Source organism: Styela clava, chromosome 13 (assembly GCF_964204865.1).
Source record: "Styela clava chromosome 13, kaStyClav1.hap1.2, whole genome shotgun sequence".
In the NCBI taxonomy this organism is placed as follows: Eukaryota; Metazoa; Chordata; class Ascidiacea; order Stolidobranchia; family Styelidae; genus Styela; species Styela clava.
This window is the reverse complement of record NC_135262.1, coordinates 1,899,589-1,919,476: the sequence shown is the minus strand read 5'-3', so window position 1 is coordinate 1,919,476 and position 19,888 is coordinate 1,899,589. Positions and strand designations below refer to the sequence as shown.

General features: G+C 36.9%; 1 protein-coding gene across 1 annotated transcript; it reads right to left on the bottom strand.

Annotated features, from left to right (window-relative positions):
- Positions 1-1,266: 1,266 nt before the first annotated feature.
- LOC144431432 (uncharacterized) lies at positions 1,267-18,906 on the bottom strand. Its single transcript, XM_078119572.1, has 9 exons — positions 18,553-18,906; positions 17,515-17,739; positions 16,694-16,939; positions 15,379-15,630; positions 11,461-11,724; positions 8,105-8,494; positions 6,755-7,150; positions 6,053-6,148; positions 1,267-5,451 (listed from the first exon to the last, which is right to left on the bottom strand). The coding sequence occupies exons 1-9, from the start codon at positions 18,572-18,574 to the stop codon at positions 5,336-5,338; spliced, it is 2,007 nt and encodes a 668-aa protein (XP_077975698.1). The 5' UTR covers positions 18,575-18,906; the 3' UTR covers positions 1,267-5,335.
- Positions 18,907-19,888: the final 982 nt, after the last annotated feature.

The following is a 19,888-nucleotide window of genomic DNA, read 5'->3' as shown; positions in this document are numbered from 1 at the left end:
ACAATTTCTTGAGCTATTTTTAGCTAAAACATCAAAACTTGGTTTTAGTTTGGTTGTGTCAGCATCAGGCCTGCCAGATTGAATTACTTAACGAGCCGGGTTTGGCCCGCATGCCCGTAGTTTGCCCACCCGGGGTTCCCAAACTGGGGACGATGGCTCAGCCGTAAAAGCGTTTGGCCTGACTGTTCTTTCAAGTAATAGTAGCTTCTCACATACCGTTAGACACCATTGACCGCTCGTTCGGAACGAGAGACGTGAATAAGCGTCGCAGAATAAATTGTTTATCCCTATGCCAAGAAATGTATCCCATGTTGAACAATTATAACGCACTTTTGACTCCCAATGACTGAATTTCAAAAGAGTTAACCGCTAACTGTTACGGTCTAATGTGGCAATTAGAAATTCCACGCTTCGGAATTTACTGGCTACACCCATGATTTGATCACACTACCATTTACATACCTCAACCTTTTTGAGTTGAGGCTTTAGGTTGTGTGTCATCTTGGTACACGTACTTCGAGCGCCGAAAATAAAATTGATAGTGAACATTCTACATTTGCTACAATATAATAAATAAACAAATGCTTCCGGTTTATGTCTGGGAGGCAACTATACGACATTTTAGAAGCACTCATCAGAACAGGGGTATGCTAAACTGTTCTGCTGTCCGAGGCGAGTTTCTGATAACGACGCCCCTTATTTACCTAACTTCAAAAATAATTCGGGGTTGAACAAAATTTTGGGCGCTCAAAAAATCTGGTGCACCAAGATGGCGCACAATCTGATAACCCTAACCTGGTACACATACTATGTTCAGGTTGTGTGCCATCTTAGTGCACATACTTCGGGAGCACCAAATTTTGTTGTTGTTATACACGAGAGTGAATAAATTGAAGGTCATAGCAAATATAACAAACCTACATAAAAGTAAAGCAGAGGCAAGAAAATTAAAACGCGTGTGTTGGGGGCTTTTTCCTGTCTTGATTGGTCCATTTGACGGAATAGCTGAATATTGTTGAAACAATCTAAAACAATTATCTAGAGCTGCTACAAATCTTGACTAATCGCTGAATTGACGACATTCTTAATTTAACTCAATATCAATCATAATGTGGAAAGCAAAAACTTTTTTTTCTTTGTCTCGAATGGTTTATTTGAAGAAAATGGATGATGGTACACTAAAAAAAAAGGCGTCTGAAGTAAGTGCACCAAGATGACGCACAACCTGAACCCTAACCTGGTACAATACTATGTTCAGGTTGTGCGCCATCTTGGTGAGCATGGCATATCTATGTGAAATGGCGTGTATTAGAGGTAAGATCGGGCCCTTTATGGCATTCGTGGTCAGCAAACTTTACGTGCTACTGGGCCGAATATACACATTTCCGGTAGTGCGCAGTCTGCACAAATTTCCTCCTATAAACAATCATTGCATTAGATTTTAAATCCTGACGCATGTGCGACTTCTCTTTCTGTGTTAATTACAACTTGGGGTAGCCATGTTCAGCAAATTACTACAAAACAAATGCCGCACAACAGTGCAGATGATGAAAAGTATATGAACAACATTTTTTTGTCTTCCTGAATTAAAAATGAAGTCGCTTGAGGGCCACCCAAAAGTGGTTGTGTGCTGCATTTGGCGCGTGGCCGCAGTTTGTAAATCACTGCTTTATGGGATGACTATATCTACAATTCTAGGGCTGTCCCAAAACTATATTTGAGTCTTGATTCAAATCTCTTTATTGCATTGTCAAGTTATTATTTCAACAAGGAATTAATCAAAATAATCTTTAGAAAAATTAATGGACGCAAAAATCAAAGTTCATATAATAGTGTTCCCATATGTTTAAGTAAAGTATTCCCAAAATTGAAATAAAATAGCAAAATTTTGAGTGGAAACCTGGCCACATGAGTAACCCCAATACGAATTCAAATATATATAGGGTGTCCATAAAGTTTTAAAAAAATTTAAAATCACAAAAGGAATTTATCGATACCGTATATTGTTTTGGCTCTCACAGATGTATTAAATGAAGTAAAAATACTTGAACAATTACTGAATAAAAAACAACAAACCTGGTTAAGATATATTAAGAACTGACTACATAACAAAGTTGAAATTGTAAAGGTACTTTATGGACACCCTGTTTATACATATTACACAAACAAGAATACAATAAAATCTAAAGATTGGGTATATTGCACAGTACTTTAAATATAGTAAATAGTAGTAGCATGATTTAGGCAAACTTAGACATAATATTTGGTTTGTAATCAAGAAATAACAACCATTAAGCAAAAAGATTGATTTTAGATTGCATAGTACCATAGCATAGCATACCATTGCATAGCAATAGCATGATTTCAGCAAACTTAAATATAATATTTGATTTTCAATCAAGGTAATATATATATAAATGATTCAGATTTCAACAACAAAAAATAAACGATCTTCACACAAAATCTCCATAATGACTAGGTAGATAGGAAAATTGATGAAAGGAGGCAAAACTGCCAAACGCCCAAACCAAAAGATGCAACAGCTTTTTTATTATAAATCAAAACATTGACCAATTGTTGCGGACCCCCTGTGCAATCATCACTAATCCCCAGGGGTCCCCAGACCCCAGTTTGGGAAACCCTGAGCTAGAGGGTCTGGTTGGAGGTCAGAAAACATGGTTTCAAGAGTTTTCAGGATCTAAAAAGCTATTCAAGCTAAGGAAAAAAAATACAGAATTTTTTTTTTTTCAGAAGTAGGGAGGGGGTGTCCGTCGTTTTTTTTTCAGGTATGGTATGCTCTGTGCATGATAGGATAGCGCAATATACCTGATTAAAGATCTTGTGTTAAAAATTTTTGCAGGCCACCCTCCCCACAGTTTAATCCCAACAGCAAAAGAGTCCTGTACTACTGAAACATAGATATCAAAGTCTTGGAGTCACAATTTAAATCTGATTAGGCTATTGTCATGATATTTTGTCAAAAATGCGTAAACGCAATCAAGCTTTCGATAAAATAAAACTGGAATACATAACTTGATTACAGAAATGAAAATACGATAAAATGTAAAAATTAATCACAGGTGCATAGTGCCATTAGTAGAATGCATAGTCGCCCCTTAGTGTGTGTACCAGGTTAGGGTTAGGCCATAATTTTATTAAGATTTTTCTTATTTTAGTTCTATTACGAGTTTGGCGACTGTCTGTGTTAGCCAAATAAATATACCCGCTGCCCATAGGTTGCAGTCTCTTCACACAACTTGATGAATGTAAAGTAGGCGAACAAAAGTACTAACTTGCATATTGGTAACACACTTCTGGAGCACCGAATGCATAGTGGTAAAATAATTCTACGATCAAGATGTTTCATAAATATACAGGTGACTATATTAGTTTAGATTTCACAAACAAAAATAAATAGGTATATCTTCACACAAAATCACACAAATCATTAGATAAAATAAGAAATTGATGAAAATATGTCAGAAACTAGAGTATAATATTCAAAAAATGCAGCATGGTAATACAATAGATGAACACAATATCACAGAATGTAATGCCATATATCCATGGCCGAATGTCATATAATTGGGGACTAATGTCATGTTTTGGGCAGATTCTATTTAAAAAATTAAATATCATTTTTCAAAAAGAAATCTGGGCATTATAGCACCAATGGTCGCTAATCCTGTGTGTTGTTCAGGATGGAGACATCAAAGATTTTGGAAAACGCTTAGTTTCACTGCAGCTTCTTAAATGATTGATTAAGTTCATTCATTCTTAGCTAGATCTTTGAAAGTTTTATTTTTTTTATTTTTGGAAGGAGCATGAGAACACTTTTATTTTGCCAACACTAGGTGGTGCTCATGTGCTGCAAGTCAAAAGAGACTAATTGGTTTAAAATTTGCATCATGAAATCTAATCAAATTAAACTAGAAAGTCATGGTAATTGAAAATTGGGTACTCCTGTAGTGTGTGTACCAGGATAGGGTTGGGTAATAAGTTTGCAATGATTTTCCTTATTTTAGTTCTATTACGAGTTCGGGGACTGTATGTGTTAGCCAACTGAATATACCCCCTGCCAATAGGATCCTGTCCCTTTACACAACTTGATGTAAAGTAGGAAAAAAAAAAATTAGTTACCTCCATATTGGTACACACACTTCTGGATCGCTGAAAATTGTTTGTTAAGGGATATTTTAAAGATAATATGTTAATTCAAAAGGAAACACAGAAACTAAAACAAAAATGTAAATCATCAAAAAGGCACAACTTACATTTAAAATTGAAATTACATTTATTCCATTTACTAACAAGGGATACATACGCTCAAATAAATGCAAAAGTTTGGTTTCACCGGACTACTCTTTAAAATCATATGATATTCTCAAAAGCATTTAGGTGCATCACTAGACATGGAACATCACTGGACATCTCGTGGGGGATGACTATGTGCGAGAGGATTGCTGGACTTGCCGTAGGGTGGTTCAGGTAACCACTGGTCAGTTACGGCTTCCTCCATCATAAATTCCATGCATCTGGAACAAATAACTAACTAATCCCATACACGACATGGAATGGTAACCGGACGAGAGGCCGTGGTTCGCCATATGAGATTAAGTCGTCTTAGTGGCTTTTTCCTCCCCCAGGATAAATATTTGAATCCTATCTTGATCTTTTGGAATCAACTGCCTTATCACACAAAGGTTATATTTAATTGGGCAGGCTGTGATAAACCAGAAATTAAAAATTTAGTAGTTTTCTGCATATAAGTGGCTGCGCGCTCATAAAGATTTGAATCTTCTTTTATTGTTGGCGCTGAAAATTATAAATATTCTGTTTTGCATATAATACTATGAGGGCAAGAAGCTTTGAGCTACAAACACTGTAATGGGTAAAACAAAAAAAAATTGAAAATGAGGTCATAAGCAGAAATTACAATTCAGCGATAAAACCCTTGCTCCGTTTTCAGAGGCTATGATATCTCATAAAAGGAAAACTTCGAAATTGTCATGTAGGAATTATTGAAAATCTGGGTGCTCCTGAAGTATGTGTACCAAGATGGCGCACAACCTGAATACAGTATTTGTACCAGGTTAGGGTTCAGGTTGTCTGTCATCACATACTGGTACACATATTTATTCTCCTTTATTGGTACACATACTTCGGGAGTGCCAAAATTTGAGGTATACATGAAAATAACCTGCTCCAAAATCAGCTTTGAAACAGAAGTTCTGAGGTCAGATTCTGGAGTTTTAGTCAAATGTTTTTTAGGCTTTTTTAGAGTTGTAATGTAATTGACATGTAGAATTAGGGTTATACATTGGATCATTCTTCTTCAATTCGCAAAACTTCTGGCATCAGAGCTACTCTGGTGGTTTTTTATGGGGGACCTGGGAGTTGATGCCATGTCGAAGTTGCATAATCCAACACCATCTACTGGTCCATGCTCACCTAAAAAATAGGAATACCTACTTGTTAAATCACAGAAATCAGAGACAATCTCATTGAGGGGTAAACTTAGAATGAAGTAGTCATGGAAAGCAAAAAAGATAAGATTTACATATTTATCCTGGGGGGGTGGAAAGCTTAATCATAAACCTTCTCATTCGGTTACCAGTTTATGCCGGGTATGGGATTAGTTAGTTATTTGTTCCAGATGCATGGACTTGATGGTAGAGGAAATATTTGATGAATTAAGTACATTTTTATAACAAAATGGGTGTATCAAAAAGAGAATACAAATCATGTGTAATCAATTCGCTGGTGAAAAATATAGAAAGTTAAAAAGGAAGCAGCTTATTGATGAGAGAGTTGCATGTGATATGAGCTACATGGGAGTCTACTAGTTAAAACAATGGAGGCATCAGTAAATATTTATTATACAAAATTAAAGTTTTTTCATTCAACATTGTCAGGAAAACAGCTTAGTGGCAAATAATTAGGGATAGTGAATTTGCTAACCACCGCTGTGAGTTTAGATCGCTGGGATAACTTCAGTATTCAATCAAATGCATTTATATCCCTAAAACTTAGAAATAGGATGATTGCTTACCTTCATATCTTTTGCTATGCTTTTTCCATTTTTTAGATGAAGTGTCGGGTAGTGAACTAATGCCTGATTCATATTCTGAATCACATGAAGAGTAGCCTGTAATTTGTGAAAAGAATTGGTCATCATTTTGAATGATATTTATGAATAATTTATAATGAATAAATTCACAATTCCATGCAAACCCCCTGAATTTCATCACTGGTTACGACTTACAAGACGGATGTTTTATCGTAACTTATTTATTATGAGGTTGGAATCTATAACATGTAATGTCAACTTATTCAGCTTGAATACATTATACAGAAGCAAAAAATTCTCATTAGATGATAAAAGCAAATGTAAATGCTTCATCAAATGCGTACTGTGGACTAGTGTTCAGTTACCAGACTAGTTTGACAGTATGACAATTGTTATGAAAACATGAATTTGAGGCGCTCCAGAAGTGTGTTCACCAATATGGAGGGAACTAATTTGTTTGCCTAATTTACAACAAGTTGAATAATGGGACTGAAACCTATGGGCAGGGGGTATATTCACTTGGTTAACACAGACAGTCCCTGAACTCGCAATAGAACTAAAATAGGAAAAATCAAAATAAAATTATGGCCTAACCCTAACCTGGTACACACACTAAGGGAGCACCAAATTTGGCTTGCTGGGGAAGAAGCCGTATTCAACAACCTGCAAAAAATAATTTCCCACCTGATGTTTCGTTAGGAAGAAGTTGAAATGGGTGAACACATTTTTGATTGTCACGCTGCTTGACAATAAAATTCATGTTTGAAGTCTGTTGGGGTAATCGATAACTGATAGGGTAGGTGAAAGTGTAAGGTATGGGGTCATTGCCGTGAAGAAGGTCGGGTGAAAAAGTGTGGCCACGGGGCGGTTGAACTTGGACATCGCCATTTTCTAAGTATATCAAAGATTCACTGGAGACATAGAGGTTTGACTTCAATGGGGTCAAAGTAAGAACTTTGTAGCCTTCTTTGACATATTTTGCTATGGTTTGATCTACATCCCATGAATTCTTGCCAAGTAGTGCGGCCACTTGTCCTTTTTTTCTGAATAGCATGATCTTCACTCCAATAGTTCTTGATTCTAATTAAAAATAAATGACAATACTTATTATTCACAGGGCGCTCCGGAAGTATGTATACCAAGATGACGCACAGCCTGAACCCTAACCGAGTACACATACCATGTTCAGTTCATTTATTCATTCAAATTTGAGCACAAACAGTCAGACAGACAATAACCGCTGAACCAATTTTAATTTTACGACATATAACGCAACTTTTACTCTAAACTCTAGACTTTTGACTCGACCTCCGTAAAAAAAATATTGATTCCGATTTTGGAAAAGAAGATGTCACCCATCTTTCTCGTGGTATAATAAATCGGGTAGGCAATGCCGGACTAGAAAGGTTCCGGTGCTTTCAATATAGAAGCTCTTCGGGAATCTGTGGTTGTTACTCTTTGTCTCAATGGTTGGGAAGCCTAAGGAATATCCCTGCAAATGCACTGCATGAGTTCACAGATTAAATAATTTAGGATAACATGCGTGTGGTTTCTTCATATTTCCACCCAAATCAATACAAATAGGATTAATAACATATTTCCATTTTTATATCCAATCTATTATGCTGGCCAGTAGAGCCATATTTCTTCAGAGCAGGGGTTTGCAACATTTAATACACAAGGGCCAGATACAAATAACTGAATTAAACTGCGGACTGAACCTTTATTTAGCATAGGCTTTCTAGTAGTTGCAAACACAAAACTTTTGGTTATGGATCTTATGACATGCGTTGTTTGCTTTGCGCAAGCTTAGATATTTGCATTGCAACGAAAAGTAATAGGAATTACTCGCTCATACTAGATTTAACTAAAAACTTGCTTCACTGGCCGCACACCATTCAAAAGTGACGCTTCTCCGCGGACCGCACAAGTTTTCCTTGCGGGCCGGATTTGGCCCGCGAATCGCGGGTTGCACACCCCTGCTCTAGAGCATTAAGATGTTTTTTTATCAGCTTTGACGATTTCAAATCTAACCTGTTTTCTTATAGTCCCATTCAAAACTAGCAATTTCATTTGGCATAATAATATGCTCCAATATATACTTTCCCTCTACGGAGGGATCTTTCATGATAAATTCTTTCTCCATAAGATGACAGGCCTGCAGATCTTTATACTGTATTTGATGCCCTTCTGGGATGGCTTTGATGATTGTAGGACCACCTTTGCATTTTAATGTTGTTTGGGGAGTCATGTCTGCCTTCAGTCGTACTGTTCTTTGTTGTTGGTCGAGTAATTCGAAATCGTCGTTTTCCAACTTTTTTATTCTGGCTTCCATTTTTTCAGGCTTCACACCGTCAACATGATATAGAACTAAGATCTTTTCTTCGTTGCGAAAGAAAAAGTAACGAACATGAAGGTCTCCAGCTAAACAAGAGAAAATAAAAATAAATAAAAATACAATAGGACTAGAGATGCCTCTGGTTCATGTGGTCATCAAACAAACTGCACAGACGCAGTTTATAAATTATGAAACAAAAAAGATAACTAGTGCTTTGAATGTTGGCAATAAACTGTGAAATGTTTCTAAAAGAAATCACAGGGCAGAGATATCACAGAATATCTTAATCAGACTCATGATTTTAGGTTATTAAAAAACAAACTTAGCCTACAACTATTAATTCCAAGTTGGCAACAAGTTTGGAATATGCAAGCCATATTGTGAGAAGTCTCCATTGCATCATCATATAAATTCCAACCCACGGACGCATTTAACAAATATGATTGAATTTTATGCAAGTACAAATATTTTGAAAGAGCATTGTATATAATAAATGTAACTATATAAAATGTACTTCTAGTGTATTTCTAGCACCTAGGCGGCATGGCGCATCATGTTAAGTGTTAGAAATACGCTCGCCACACATCTCTGATTAACCTGAGTGGGTTCGCAGGTTTGAATCCAATGCAGGGATGATCATGTGCAAAAGGACTGCTGGACTCCTCACCACCATACGGTAGTCACGTAACCATAAAGTTAACGCATCCGAAAACAAATACCTGGCTAACTAATCCCGTGCCTGACCTGGATTGGTAACCGGACGAAAGGCCGTGGTTCACCATATGATTGCGCGGTTTATCGGCTTCCTTCTCCCCAGGATAAAGATGTAAATCCAATCTTATCCTAATGTATTGTAGGGCTTACAGACTAACTAAGCTATCGTCTTATTCATAGTTTGTTTGAGAAGATATGTACTGTGTGTTAAAGAATAACCGGAGAATTTTTCACAGAATTTTTGGTGTAAACTCATACTTTAGGCCAGGGGTCATCAACCCGTTGCCTGCAGGCACTAAGTTGCCCGCAGGGACCATACGAGTGGCCTTCTGGTCTGTTTTAAAATACCTGAAATAGCGGCGCTTATCAGTAAGCTACATCTATTAATTTTATTCTTGCTATTCTTGTTTAAACTTTATATGAAAAATGGAAATGACAATATATTAATTGTTGGAACGGTCAACCTTCTCTATAGGTGACATCGGTATGGTAATGTCACATCACATGTCATTCCAATTATGACATCACACACACTAGGTCAGGTGGAACCATGCCTGTCGTTCATTCCTAACTTTTTTTAATGGAACTTGGACATGTCAAGCATTGTTGAGCAACGTTCAGCATTGATGTGGGACAGATGGAGCCCAAAATTGTAACACTGCTAAATGACCTCCACCTCATAGCCAATCAGGGCCTGTCACACTTTAGGGCTCTAGTTGACACAGAAAGTGTCGTGGTGTATGAACAAGACTCACTCAGAGTTTCGGTGTCAAGTTGCAAACTAGATACAACACAAGAGTGGAGAACATGCAATACCAGGTGTCCCACGTACTGAGGAGGAATACACCAGATTTGGTCTTGGATGAAAATATGATATTCAAGATTTGTTAGATGTGTTGGTAGAATATAACATTTGATAGCACAACTACTTTTGATAGTTTCATGAATAATTAACAGTATCAGTGTCTCCTTGGCTAAATACCATTAATATCAAATTGGCTTTTCAGAAGAGCGCTCTTAGCTTAGTCGGCACCCAGAAAGTAGCCCGCTGCTTTAAAAAGGTTGGTGGCCCCTGCTTTAGGCCATACTTTCAGGTAGAAATACTACGGGAGTCACTTGAATAGGCCCGGAACTCGTAATATAACTAAAATATAAAAAATTAGAATAAAACTATGCTCCAACCCCAACCTGGCACACATACTATGCTCCGGTGTCCGCCATACTGGTTCACATACTACAGAAGCGCCGAATTTTTAATTTTTACAAAGTTTTACACTATTTTGTACAGATAAAAATAACCAAAAAAAATGATTCATTAACAAGCAGAAGATCTGCATTCAGAAATTTGTCAAATTATGTATCAAAAATATCGCATATCCGAATATATGTTGTCTTTTTTTTTTTTAAAAGGAGCATTTTTAAGTTAGCTAGTCGCGGTCAAGAGCAAAAAACGTCAAGAGCCAGAAACAGTGGCTTTGCTTTAAGTTCATACGTAGTATGATTAGGGATGGGCAATCTAGAATAATTTACTATTCTAGAATATTCTAGAATTTAGAAAAATTGTAAATGTATTATTTATTTGGAAATGTCCTGAACATTGGATTATGTGTGATACTAAACAGGCATTTCCCAGGACAATAAAATTTAGGAAAATTACAATATTTTTTGCCTCCATTGAGTAAGACTCGTAAAACCAAGTTTTCGTAAACGTGATTTCGTACTTAGTTATTGGGTAATAACATCTAAAGACGAATTCATTTTCTATGATTATCGTTACATATCATTATCTATTTGTACCAGCGAGCACTACAAATAAATATTATACGCTAGCTAGATAGCAAAGCAAGAAAACACAAAAATAGTGCAATAATGAGTCCTCGCCGTAAGGTGTACTTCGCCTACTTCTTGTCTTGAATATGCCGACTGAGATTACAGTGTTTGATGTTTAACCATTTTACGGGTTCTCCGCGAGTAGACGCATGTCGTAATTGATAAATTAGAAACCCAAAATACAAAATTGACCCATGGCGTCGGAGAGGAGGAAACCGAATCCTGTTATTGGATCCTGTTTGATTCGAATACTTTGGGATTCGGATCCTTCGGATTCGGTATTCTATATTGCCCATCCCTAAGTATGATTGATTATCTGATTACTCTACGTTGGTTCGCAGGTTGGAATCCCAAGTAGGGATGGTTATGCGCATGCAAGAGGATTGCTGGACTCCTCGCCGCTGTAGAGTGGTTCCCGACGAGAGGCCGTGGTTCGCCATACGGTTACACCGTCTTAGCGGCTTTCCTCTCTCGGGATAAATATGTAAATCTATCCTACAATACTTACTGTATTCAAAATCGTCCGTGAACAATGGACTTTGATGAATCGAAAAACTTTTTGCGGAGATACTATACTTGTATGTTTCTCCAGGACACAGCCCTTCAGCATCATGCAAATAATGAGCTTCCTTCATGTCGAAATTCTCATCAATAATTCTTTCTTTCTTGTTTTGTAGTTTCACATCAAATTTTGTGTTTGGTCCCTGGGATCTCCAATCTATATCTATTCCATTATATTGCTTCAGTTTAACGCCGGCAATTTCATGTGAACCTGAAAGAAATTATTCAAAAAATAGAACAATGGCACAAAGGGTTTAAAGATAGTTAGGGGGTAAAGTCTGCATTAAAGTGAACAATATTCTTCCTAATAAATGTTGTTTTCTCAATGCTATTAATGAAACCATAAAATTCTCTATCTATTTTTCTATTGCACCAAGATGGAGCACAACCTGAACATAGTATGTGTACCAGGTTAGGGTTCAGATTGTGCGCCATTTTGGTGCACACACTTCGGGCGTGCCAAAAATTTAATTTTAAATTGCTCATGGTATGCTCAAGTTGCTTCATTACCAAAAGAAATGATACAATATGCACTGAAGATGAGCAAATTATGAGAACCGTTTCATGCATGGTGAGGAAGGAATAAAGAGATTAAAAGTTGGAACAAAGAGGAATGTATTGAAAAAGGTATGGAAATACTAGTCTGCCGGTTCTCAACCAGTGGGTCACGGCCCACAGCGGGGCCAATGAAACATTTCCAGGTGGGCCACAAATCTATTAAAAATTGCTAGAGTAATTAATTGATAAAGGCGCGGCGGTGTGGCTCAACGGGCTAAGCGTTAGGAATACGCTCGCCACCGTACCTGCGCGGGTTTGCAGGTTCGAATCCCATTCAGGGATGGTTATGTGCAAGAGGATTGCTGGACTCTTCGCCGTCATTGGGTGGTTCACGTAACCGCTGATCGGTAATGGCTTCCTCCACCACTAAGTCCATGCCTCCGAAAACAAACAATATAACTAATCCCATGCCCGACTTGGAATAGTAACCGGACGAGAGGCCGTGGTTCCCCATATGAATAAGCCATCTTATCAGCTTTTCTCTCCCTCGGGATAAATATGTAAATCCTATCTTATTTAGATAAATTAGATTGTATTAGAAATTAATGACATTTTTATACTATATAGTAATTTTTTTTAATGTAATTATTCAAGTGAAAATATCCACCTTTGCAAAAAGATTTTTTTGTTTTTCTTGTAGTTTTTCCTTCACATGAGAACGTTAATATTGGGCAATTTCTTGTGCAACGAGAGTGGGCCACAACATAAAAAAGGTTGACAACCACTGCACTAGTCCAATTAATGTATTGTTACTTATCGATCTTAAGATCGGTAAGTATATTGATAGGTATTTGTCTGTATGTATGTATGTCTGTGTGTCTGTCTGTTAGATGCACGGGATATCTCACGAAAGCGAGATAGAATCTGCTCCCGATTTTGCATGTGCATTCATCTTATCTCGGACCAGAAGCCTATTGATTTTAGGCGAATTATGTCGTATAATTAGCGAGTTATCAATCAATTATTGATATAGTGATCTAGATTTTTGTGAAGCGAGAGAATTTTGAAACCCGCCGAGTGTGTGTGTGCGATGCGCAGTGCGCAAGTTACAAGAGCGGATGAATCGAAACTGCAGTTTCTGTTTTGGGGGATCCCCTAACTATCGATCGATAAGTCTTCGGTTTCCAACCGATATACTCGTGTTAAATATCGGTAATTAAGAAGCGGTAATTGTGGACTGTTATTTCATGGAAAAGTTGCCTTATCAGTTATACATGTTAAGTTTCAACTGTGGACCTGTAAAATAGGCAACTGGGTATAAAAGTTAATATCCTATTAGTTTAAGTTTTGACCCCCTGCTATATTTTTCAGCTGAAATTGCAAACCAGTAGTTACTCTGAAGTAAATGACATACCGTATTTTCTCGACTATACGCCTATCACGCGGATAAGCCGACTCCCTAATAACAGCTTCGAAATAGTGAATTTATAAAAATTCGCATATACGCCGTTTCCACAAATCGTAACACGGCGCACGCATCTATTACAGTCAATGATGTTCAATTCAAAATTCAAATATCGCGATTCGCTACCTTCTTGTATATGGCACACACATTCTAGCGCCGCTGTCCACATTTTGATTAGAACAATTTTCGATTATTATATTTTCTGTTTTATGGTAATGGAAGACAGCACTTTTCGGTACAACTAAATTACTGCCAACATGAAAGGAATTAAATCAGCGCCGACTTGAAGTACCAAACGTATAACATGAGGACATTTTTGATTGAAAATATTTTACAATCATTATTTTACATTAAGGTAGTCGAGATATCCTGAGCGGACACGGCAATAAATTTGGTTATTTTTCGCAAGTCTTCTCAAACATGATTTGTGTGATCTTCATATATGGGCTGATATATTTTATAATGTATGCCAAAGTGTCTGCCGATTATTTAATTGACTTTGTATACCAGCTGTTATTTGGGTTCCATTACATTTGAACCCATGACAATTGCACCTGTATGCTATTGTACCTATGGAATTTTTTTTGTTTTTCGGATAGTTGAACCCATACTAACCCTAACCCATGGGTTTTAGCACCCGCATATTGATTGAACCCGTGGATATACACATGGGTTCAAATGTACGTGGGTTCAAATGTACGGTCACCGTTATTTGTCTTAATCCTAAAAACAAAAATGTGGCCGGTGCAATGAAGCACTCCCTGCCCGATAACGGCACTTCAGAAAGAAAACGGCTACCACGAAATAAAGTGATTGATTTATGACCCTTCCGTTTTGCTGATTCAGGAAAAAACGGAAAACACAGCTGTTGCCTAACCCATGGACATACAGCACAGTATTTATCACATCCTATTCATCAGTTACCGTAAATGGTTGTTCAAAATGATTGAAATTACAGTTTTATTGTTAAGAATTAATGCTGTGAGTAATATTCTACCTGATTCTTACTTGTGCACAAATGATAACGTTTTGACCACGAGACGGCTGATAGATCAATGCTGTTGCTCTTATGCAAAAGATACAATTAAATTTAATCAAATACAAGCGGTCACGTTTATGATCAGACAATCACACCTAGACAAGCGATCGCGTGTGTGGTGTGTGCGTGCACGCTCTTTATCGTGAGAATTAAGCATGGTCTGTAGCTGTTGCAATTACCGGCAAGTCAGCATTATATCATTTCGTTGCGTGATCAAAGTCTCGATGCGCGAATGAGCCGATTTTTTGGTGCTATCAGAGTTATGCGCGCATAAGACGGTCCCTTAGTTGGGCAACTTTTTTTTTGAGTTTTAAACTCGGCGTATTTGCGAATAAATACGGTACATTAGAATTTCTTTGAGAAAATATTAAATATTCCATAAAACACTCGATTTGATCAATTGAATCCTTGAACCACACCTATTTAACAGCGGTATTTTGGATCTCATAGGACTAATATCGCTTAGACCAGTGGTTCCCGAATGGGAGGGCCCGTGACCCACCAAGGGGGCCACAGAGCAGCTGAAGGTGCAAACAAAACTGATTTCACTTTTCCATTTACAAGTAAACTCTGTTCTTCTAGCTTTATTGCTTGATAAGGTCATTTCACAGAACGTTTTTCATTTGTTGAGCAGGAATTGTTTGAATATACTGTGATTTGGAATCTACCAATTATATTAACACTATAAATATTGCTGGAATGATAAACAGGGGGCAATGAGTGCTAAAATTCCCCAGAAGAGGGCCACGAGTCATAAAAGGTTGAAAACCCCCGGGCTAGACATGACTGTTGTCAATATAACCTAACAGTTTTTAAATTAAAATTAAAGTTTTCTGAAACTAAAAGTAAAATTGTTAACTCACGGGTACGGAATGTGTCAGTAGATTCCCACTTGTATTTATGATCATCAGACGTCGAAGCTGGTCTGACTTCGAATTTGTATTCCGTTGATGCGCTCCAATCGAACGAATATTCATTTCCACTACATGTGAGTACTTGATCAAGCTCTCCGGGTTCAATAATTTTCAACTCAATTTTTTGATCTTTATCCCATGTCCATGTGCACTTCAGCTTCTTACCAGTTTCCTTAACCTTCGGCTTGAGGCCAGCATCAACTAGAATGTTAAAAACTTTAATTTGCTGTTTTGCAATTTTGTTTAAAAGATTGCGATCATCATCAGGGAATATGGTATTTATAAATATTTGTTGAATGTTATTTGATTGAAAGTGGCATTTGTTTTTTTAATGTAGTAGATCTAAAATGGTATGTAGAAGTTTTGTTATGAACACAAGGCAATTCAGACAATATGGACAAGAATAGGAATCAAATTTATCTAAATAAGATAGGATTTACATATTTATCCAGGGAAGAGGAAGGCCGATAAGACGACTTAATCATATGGCGAACCACGGCCTCTCGTCCGGTTACCAGTCCAGGTCGAGTATGGGATTAGTTAGCCAGTTATTTGTTTTCGGAAGCATGGACTTGACGGTGAAAGAAGCCGTAATCGACCAGCGGTTATGTGAACCACCCTACGGGCGAGGAGTCCAGCAATCCTCTCGCACATGATCATCACCACATGGGATTCGAACCTGCGATCCCACGAAGGGTAATCAGAGATGCGAGCGTATTCCTAACGCTTAGCACGATGCGCCACACCGCCGACAAGCAGCCAGGGATAAGTATAAACCAAATATTTTATGTGAAAGAACTTAATCTTCCTGGTGGGAAAGTCGATATGATGATGAAGTAATCATGAAGCAAAAATCACCACTCTTAATCTGAGTCAGATAATGACAGTGACTCCCATAGTATGTGTACCAGGTCAGAGTTAGGCCATAACTTTATTCAGATTTTCCTTATTTTAGTTCTATTATGAGTTCTGTGACTGTCTGTGTTAGCCAAATGAATATGCCCCCTGCCCATAAGGCTTCAGTCCCTTCACTCACATGATGCAAAGCAGGCCAACAAAATTAGTTACCTCCGTATTGGTACACATACTTCTGGAGCGCCAGGATTTCATTTGATAATCAGAAATCTCAGATATTTCCATTTTATACACTTTATATGTATGTAAGCACTGGATTAATGAAAAGATGTTTATTATCTCGAGATAAAATGTTCTCAAGTACTGTCAGAAGATTTTTTTATTAGTTTCTCAGAATGAAACTACTAACCTTTTCGAACTGTTGAAGCTGATTCCCAAATATCATCGTAGCCATCAGATACCAGTCTTACTTTGAAGTCATGTTTGACACCCGGTTTCCATTCAGTCACATAACTATTGTTTCTGAGTTTGGAACTCTGTGTCAAGTTGTCATCTTCTAAAATTTTTATCTCAAACTCTTTGTTCTCAACATCATTCCATGTATACTTAATTTTAGCTCCATAAACTTTAGCTTTTGGCTTTAATGAGTGCTCGACTGGTGTATAAAAAATATTGTATTTGTTATAGCATGATTTGGTACTCCAGAAGTATGTAAACCAAGATGGCGGACACCGTAGTATATGTACCAGATTAGGGGTTGGCCCCCAAAGCATGTCAAATAGACCTCCAAGGATAAATTTACATTGAACACAATTAATTTGATATCTTAATTGCTTGTATACAACATGGTTTAAATATGTTATGCAACAAGTAAATCATTATCCACTCCTTTCCCAACAAGTGGCATAATCAGAGAAACAGTTTCAGAAGTTGCACCATGAGAATTTGTCATTTTAAGCATTACCGCTGCCCCCACTGAAAATTCTGTGCTCCTATTTAAAAACACATTCATTTATGACCGTTTGGTTGAGTTAAATATAAAAACACAATAAAAAAGCATAAAACCAGTGGTGGGATTCAGCCGGTTTGCACCGGTTCTATAGTTCTATAGAACCGTCTCACGGAATTTCATGAGATGGGCGAACCGGTTAGCATTACTGAAAAAAAAACGACTTCAGAACCGGCTGACGAAAAATTTGAATCCCACCACTGCATAAAACCATAACCAACCTGTAAAAACTTTTTTAATAGGGGTCAATGTATCTTTTTCTGATCTCACAATAATTTGATATGTTTTTGACGGTTGTACTTCAAATGTAAGTGGCTCCTGATTTAGTGGTCTAGAATGCACCTCTTCGTCCTTGTCATCTTGAATTTTTATTATGTACCCCCTTTTTGAAACATTTTTTGTTGGTGTAACAACGATGTTGTGCTCCTTCACCTCCACATTTAATTCTGTTAACAAATAGCAATAGGTTTTTTATTATCAGTTTAATAAACATGATGCCATTAAATTTATGTCGGAGGTCAGAGGAGAGGGGTTAAAACTTAAAATAAATACGAATAATGATGACAAATAATTGTATAAATTAAATAATTCAATCAAAAAATATTAGTATTGACATACCAGAATCTTGTTTACATATAATTGAGTCATTTCAATATGACACCCTATCTTTACATTATCAGCACCATGATAGGCAAAATACCAATCAAATTAAGCAAAGTTTATTAGAGAAATGAAAAAATCCACTGGCCACTGCCAACAATTTCATTGACTGGTTGGAAGTCCTACATTGATTTTAATATATGAAAATCTGAAACTTGATATTTATAATTTGAGACACCTAGGAAAAGACTAGTGCATTTGAAAAATTCATATCTGTTTTAGGATAAGATAGGATTTGCATATTTATCCTGGGAGAGAGAAAAGCCGATAAGACGGCTTAATGCTATGGCAAACTACGGCCTTTCAATCCATGTTAGATATGGGATTATAGCTAGCCAGGTATTTGTTTTCAGATGCATGGACTGGATAGTGGAGGAAGTCGTAGCTGGTTACGTGACCACCTTATGGCGGCAAGTGCATTTCTCATGCTGAGCACTATGCTTCGAACCACCAAGCAATTCAATCCTTATTAAATGTCAATTGTCAAAATATAAAACAGGGCAGTTATCGAGATCGAGATGGGCTAGGAGTTGGCAAGATTTTATTCATTCAAAGACCAACATAAATCAAAATAATGATAAAATTTCATGAACTCTTACCTTTGCTTAGATTCGCTCCCATGTCCAGCCAAAATATTGTTTCGTGCTTCAGTTTATATTAGATTTTTAAAAATTAGCATCAAATAAAACATTTATAGAACTGCAAATGTGCAAAAAGAATTTATGGTTTCATATACGATATAGTTTCATTTTACAGAGACCGATGTGCTTGCGAATACTCGCACAAAAGATCGAATCTTGGCTCTATTTCGGTGATGATGGGTCTCAGTACTAGTTCAAAATCTTATAAATTTAATGGATATTTAGTTTTAACATGAGTCAGTGTTGAAAAGGATTTTTTTACAAAGATTGGTAGAAGCAAAAGGAGAAAGTATAAGTGTGGCTACTTTTGACAACAGTCTGAAAATGGATAGGTGACGCTCAATGATTCCCCTTTTGTAACCTACCAGGGGGTCAGTACCCCCAGTTTGGAGAGCCCTGCGCTATGATATAGAAATATTTTTGTTTTGTAATGAAAATAACAAAATTTTGAATATACTCGAGATTATTTGGCTGAAATGAACAAATTACCACTATAAATTAATTTTTAAGTCTTAATTTTTTTTTAAATTAAAAGAGAATGTATCAATACCATATATTGTTTTGGCTTTCACTTAAATGAAGTAAAAATACTTAAACAATTACTGATTAAAAAAACAACAAACCTGGTTAAGATATAATATAATATATTGAATATCAATATTATTGAGAATTGACTTCATAACAAAATTACAAGTGTAAAGGGACTTTATGGACATTATACAGGTCATCTGACACAGAACCGGTGGAGGACATGGGAAGTATTAAGAATCAAGAAGCGGGCGTTGCATTTGATGAAATTACTAGTATTAGAAACTTGTGATTCTCTACAACAAGTGGCGTATCTAGGTAAAATGGCGCACATTGCAAAATTTGAATATGCACCCCCTTTGATTGTTAACAGACAATTTTTAAGAACTGTCGTTTGAATGAGATACTTTTACGTTATTATTGAGGAAAAATAGGAGTTTCAATTATTTCCAATTTGAAATTAATTTAATGAAACATTTTATAATCCAAATTTTTTGCCATTTTTGCGCCCCTGTCCAAACGGCGCCCATGGCTCGGGCCATGGCTGCCACACCCTAGATACGCCACTGTCTACAACGCTTGCCTATTTATGATTTTGCCCCGAACAAGGCCCTGTATAAGCGTCTACTGTAAGAGGCCACTATATTTGAAAGTGAACTAAAATCTTTTAAGTTCAGCATTGCCTACTCGAGTGAGTACACTCTGGGTCAAGTGCTGGGCTTTTTAATAAGCAGATAAGACTTCATAGCCATGTCTGGCACTTTAA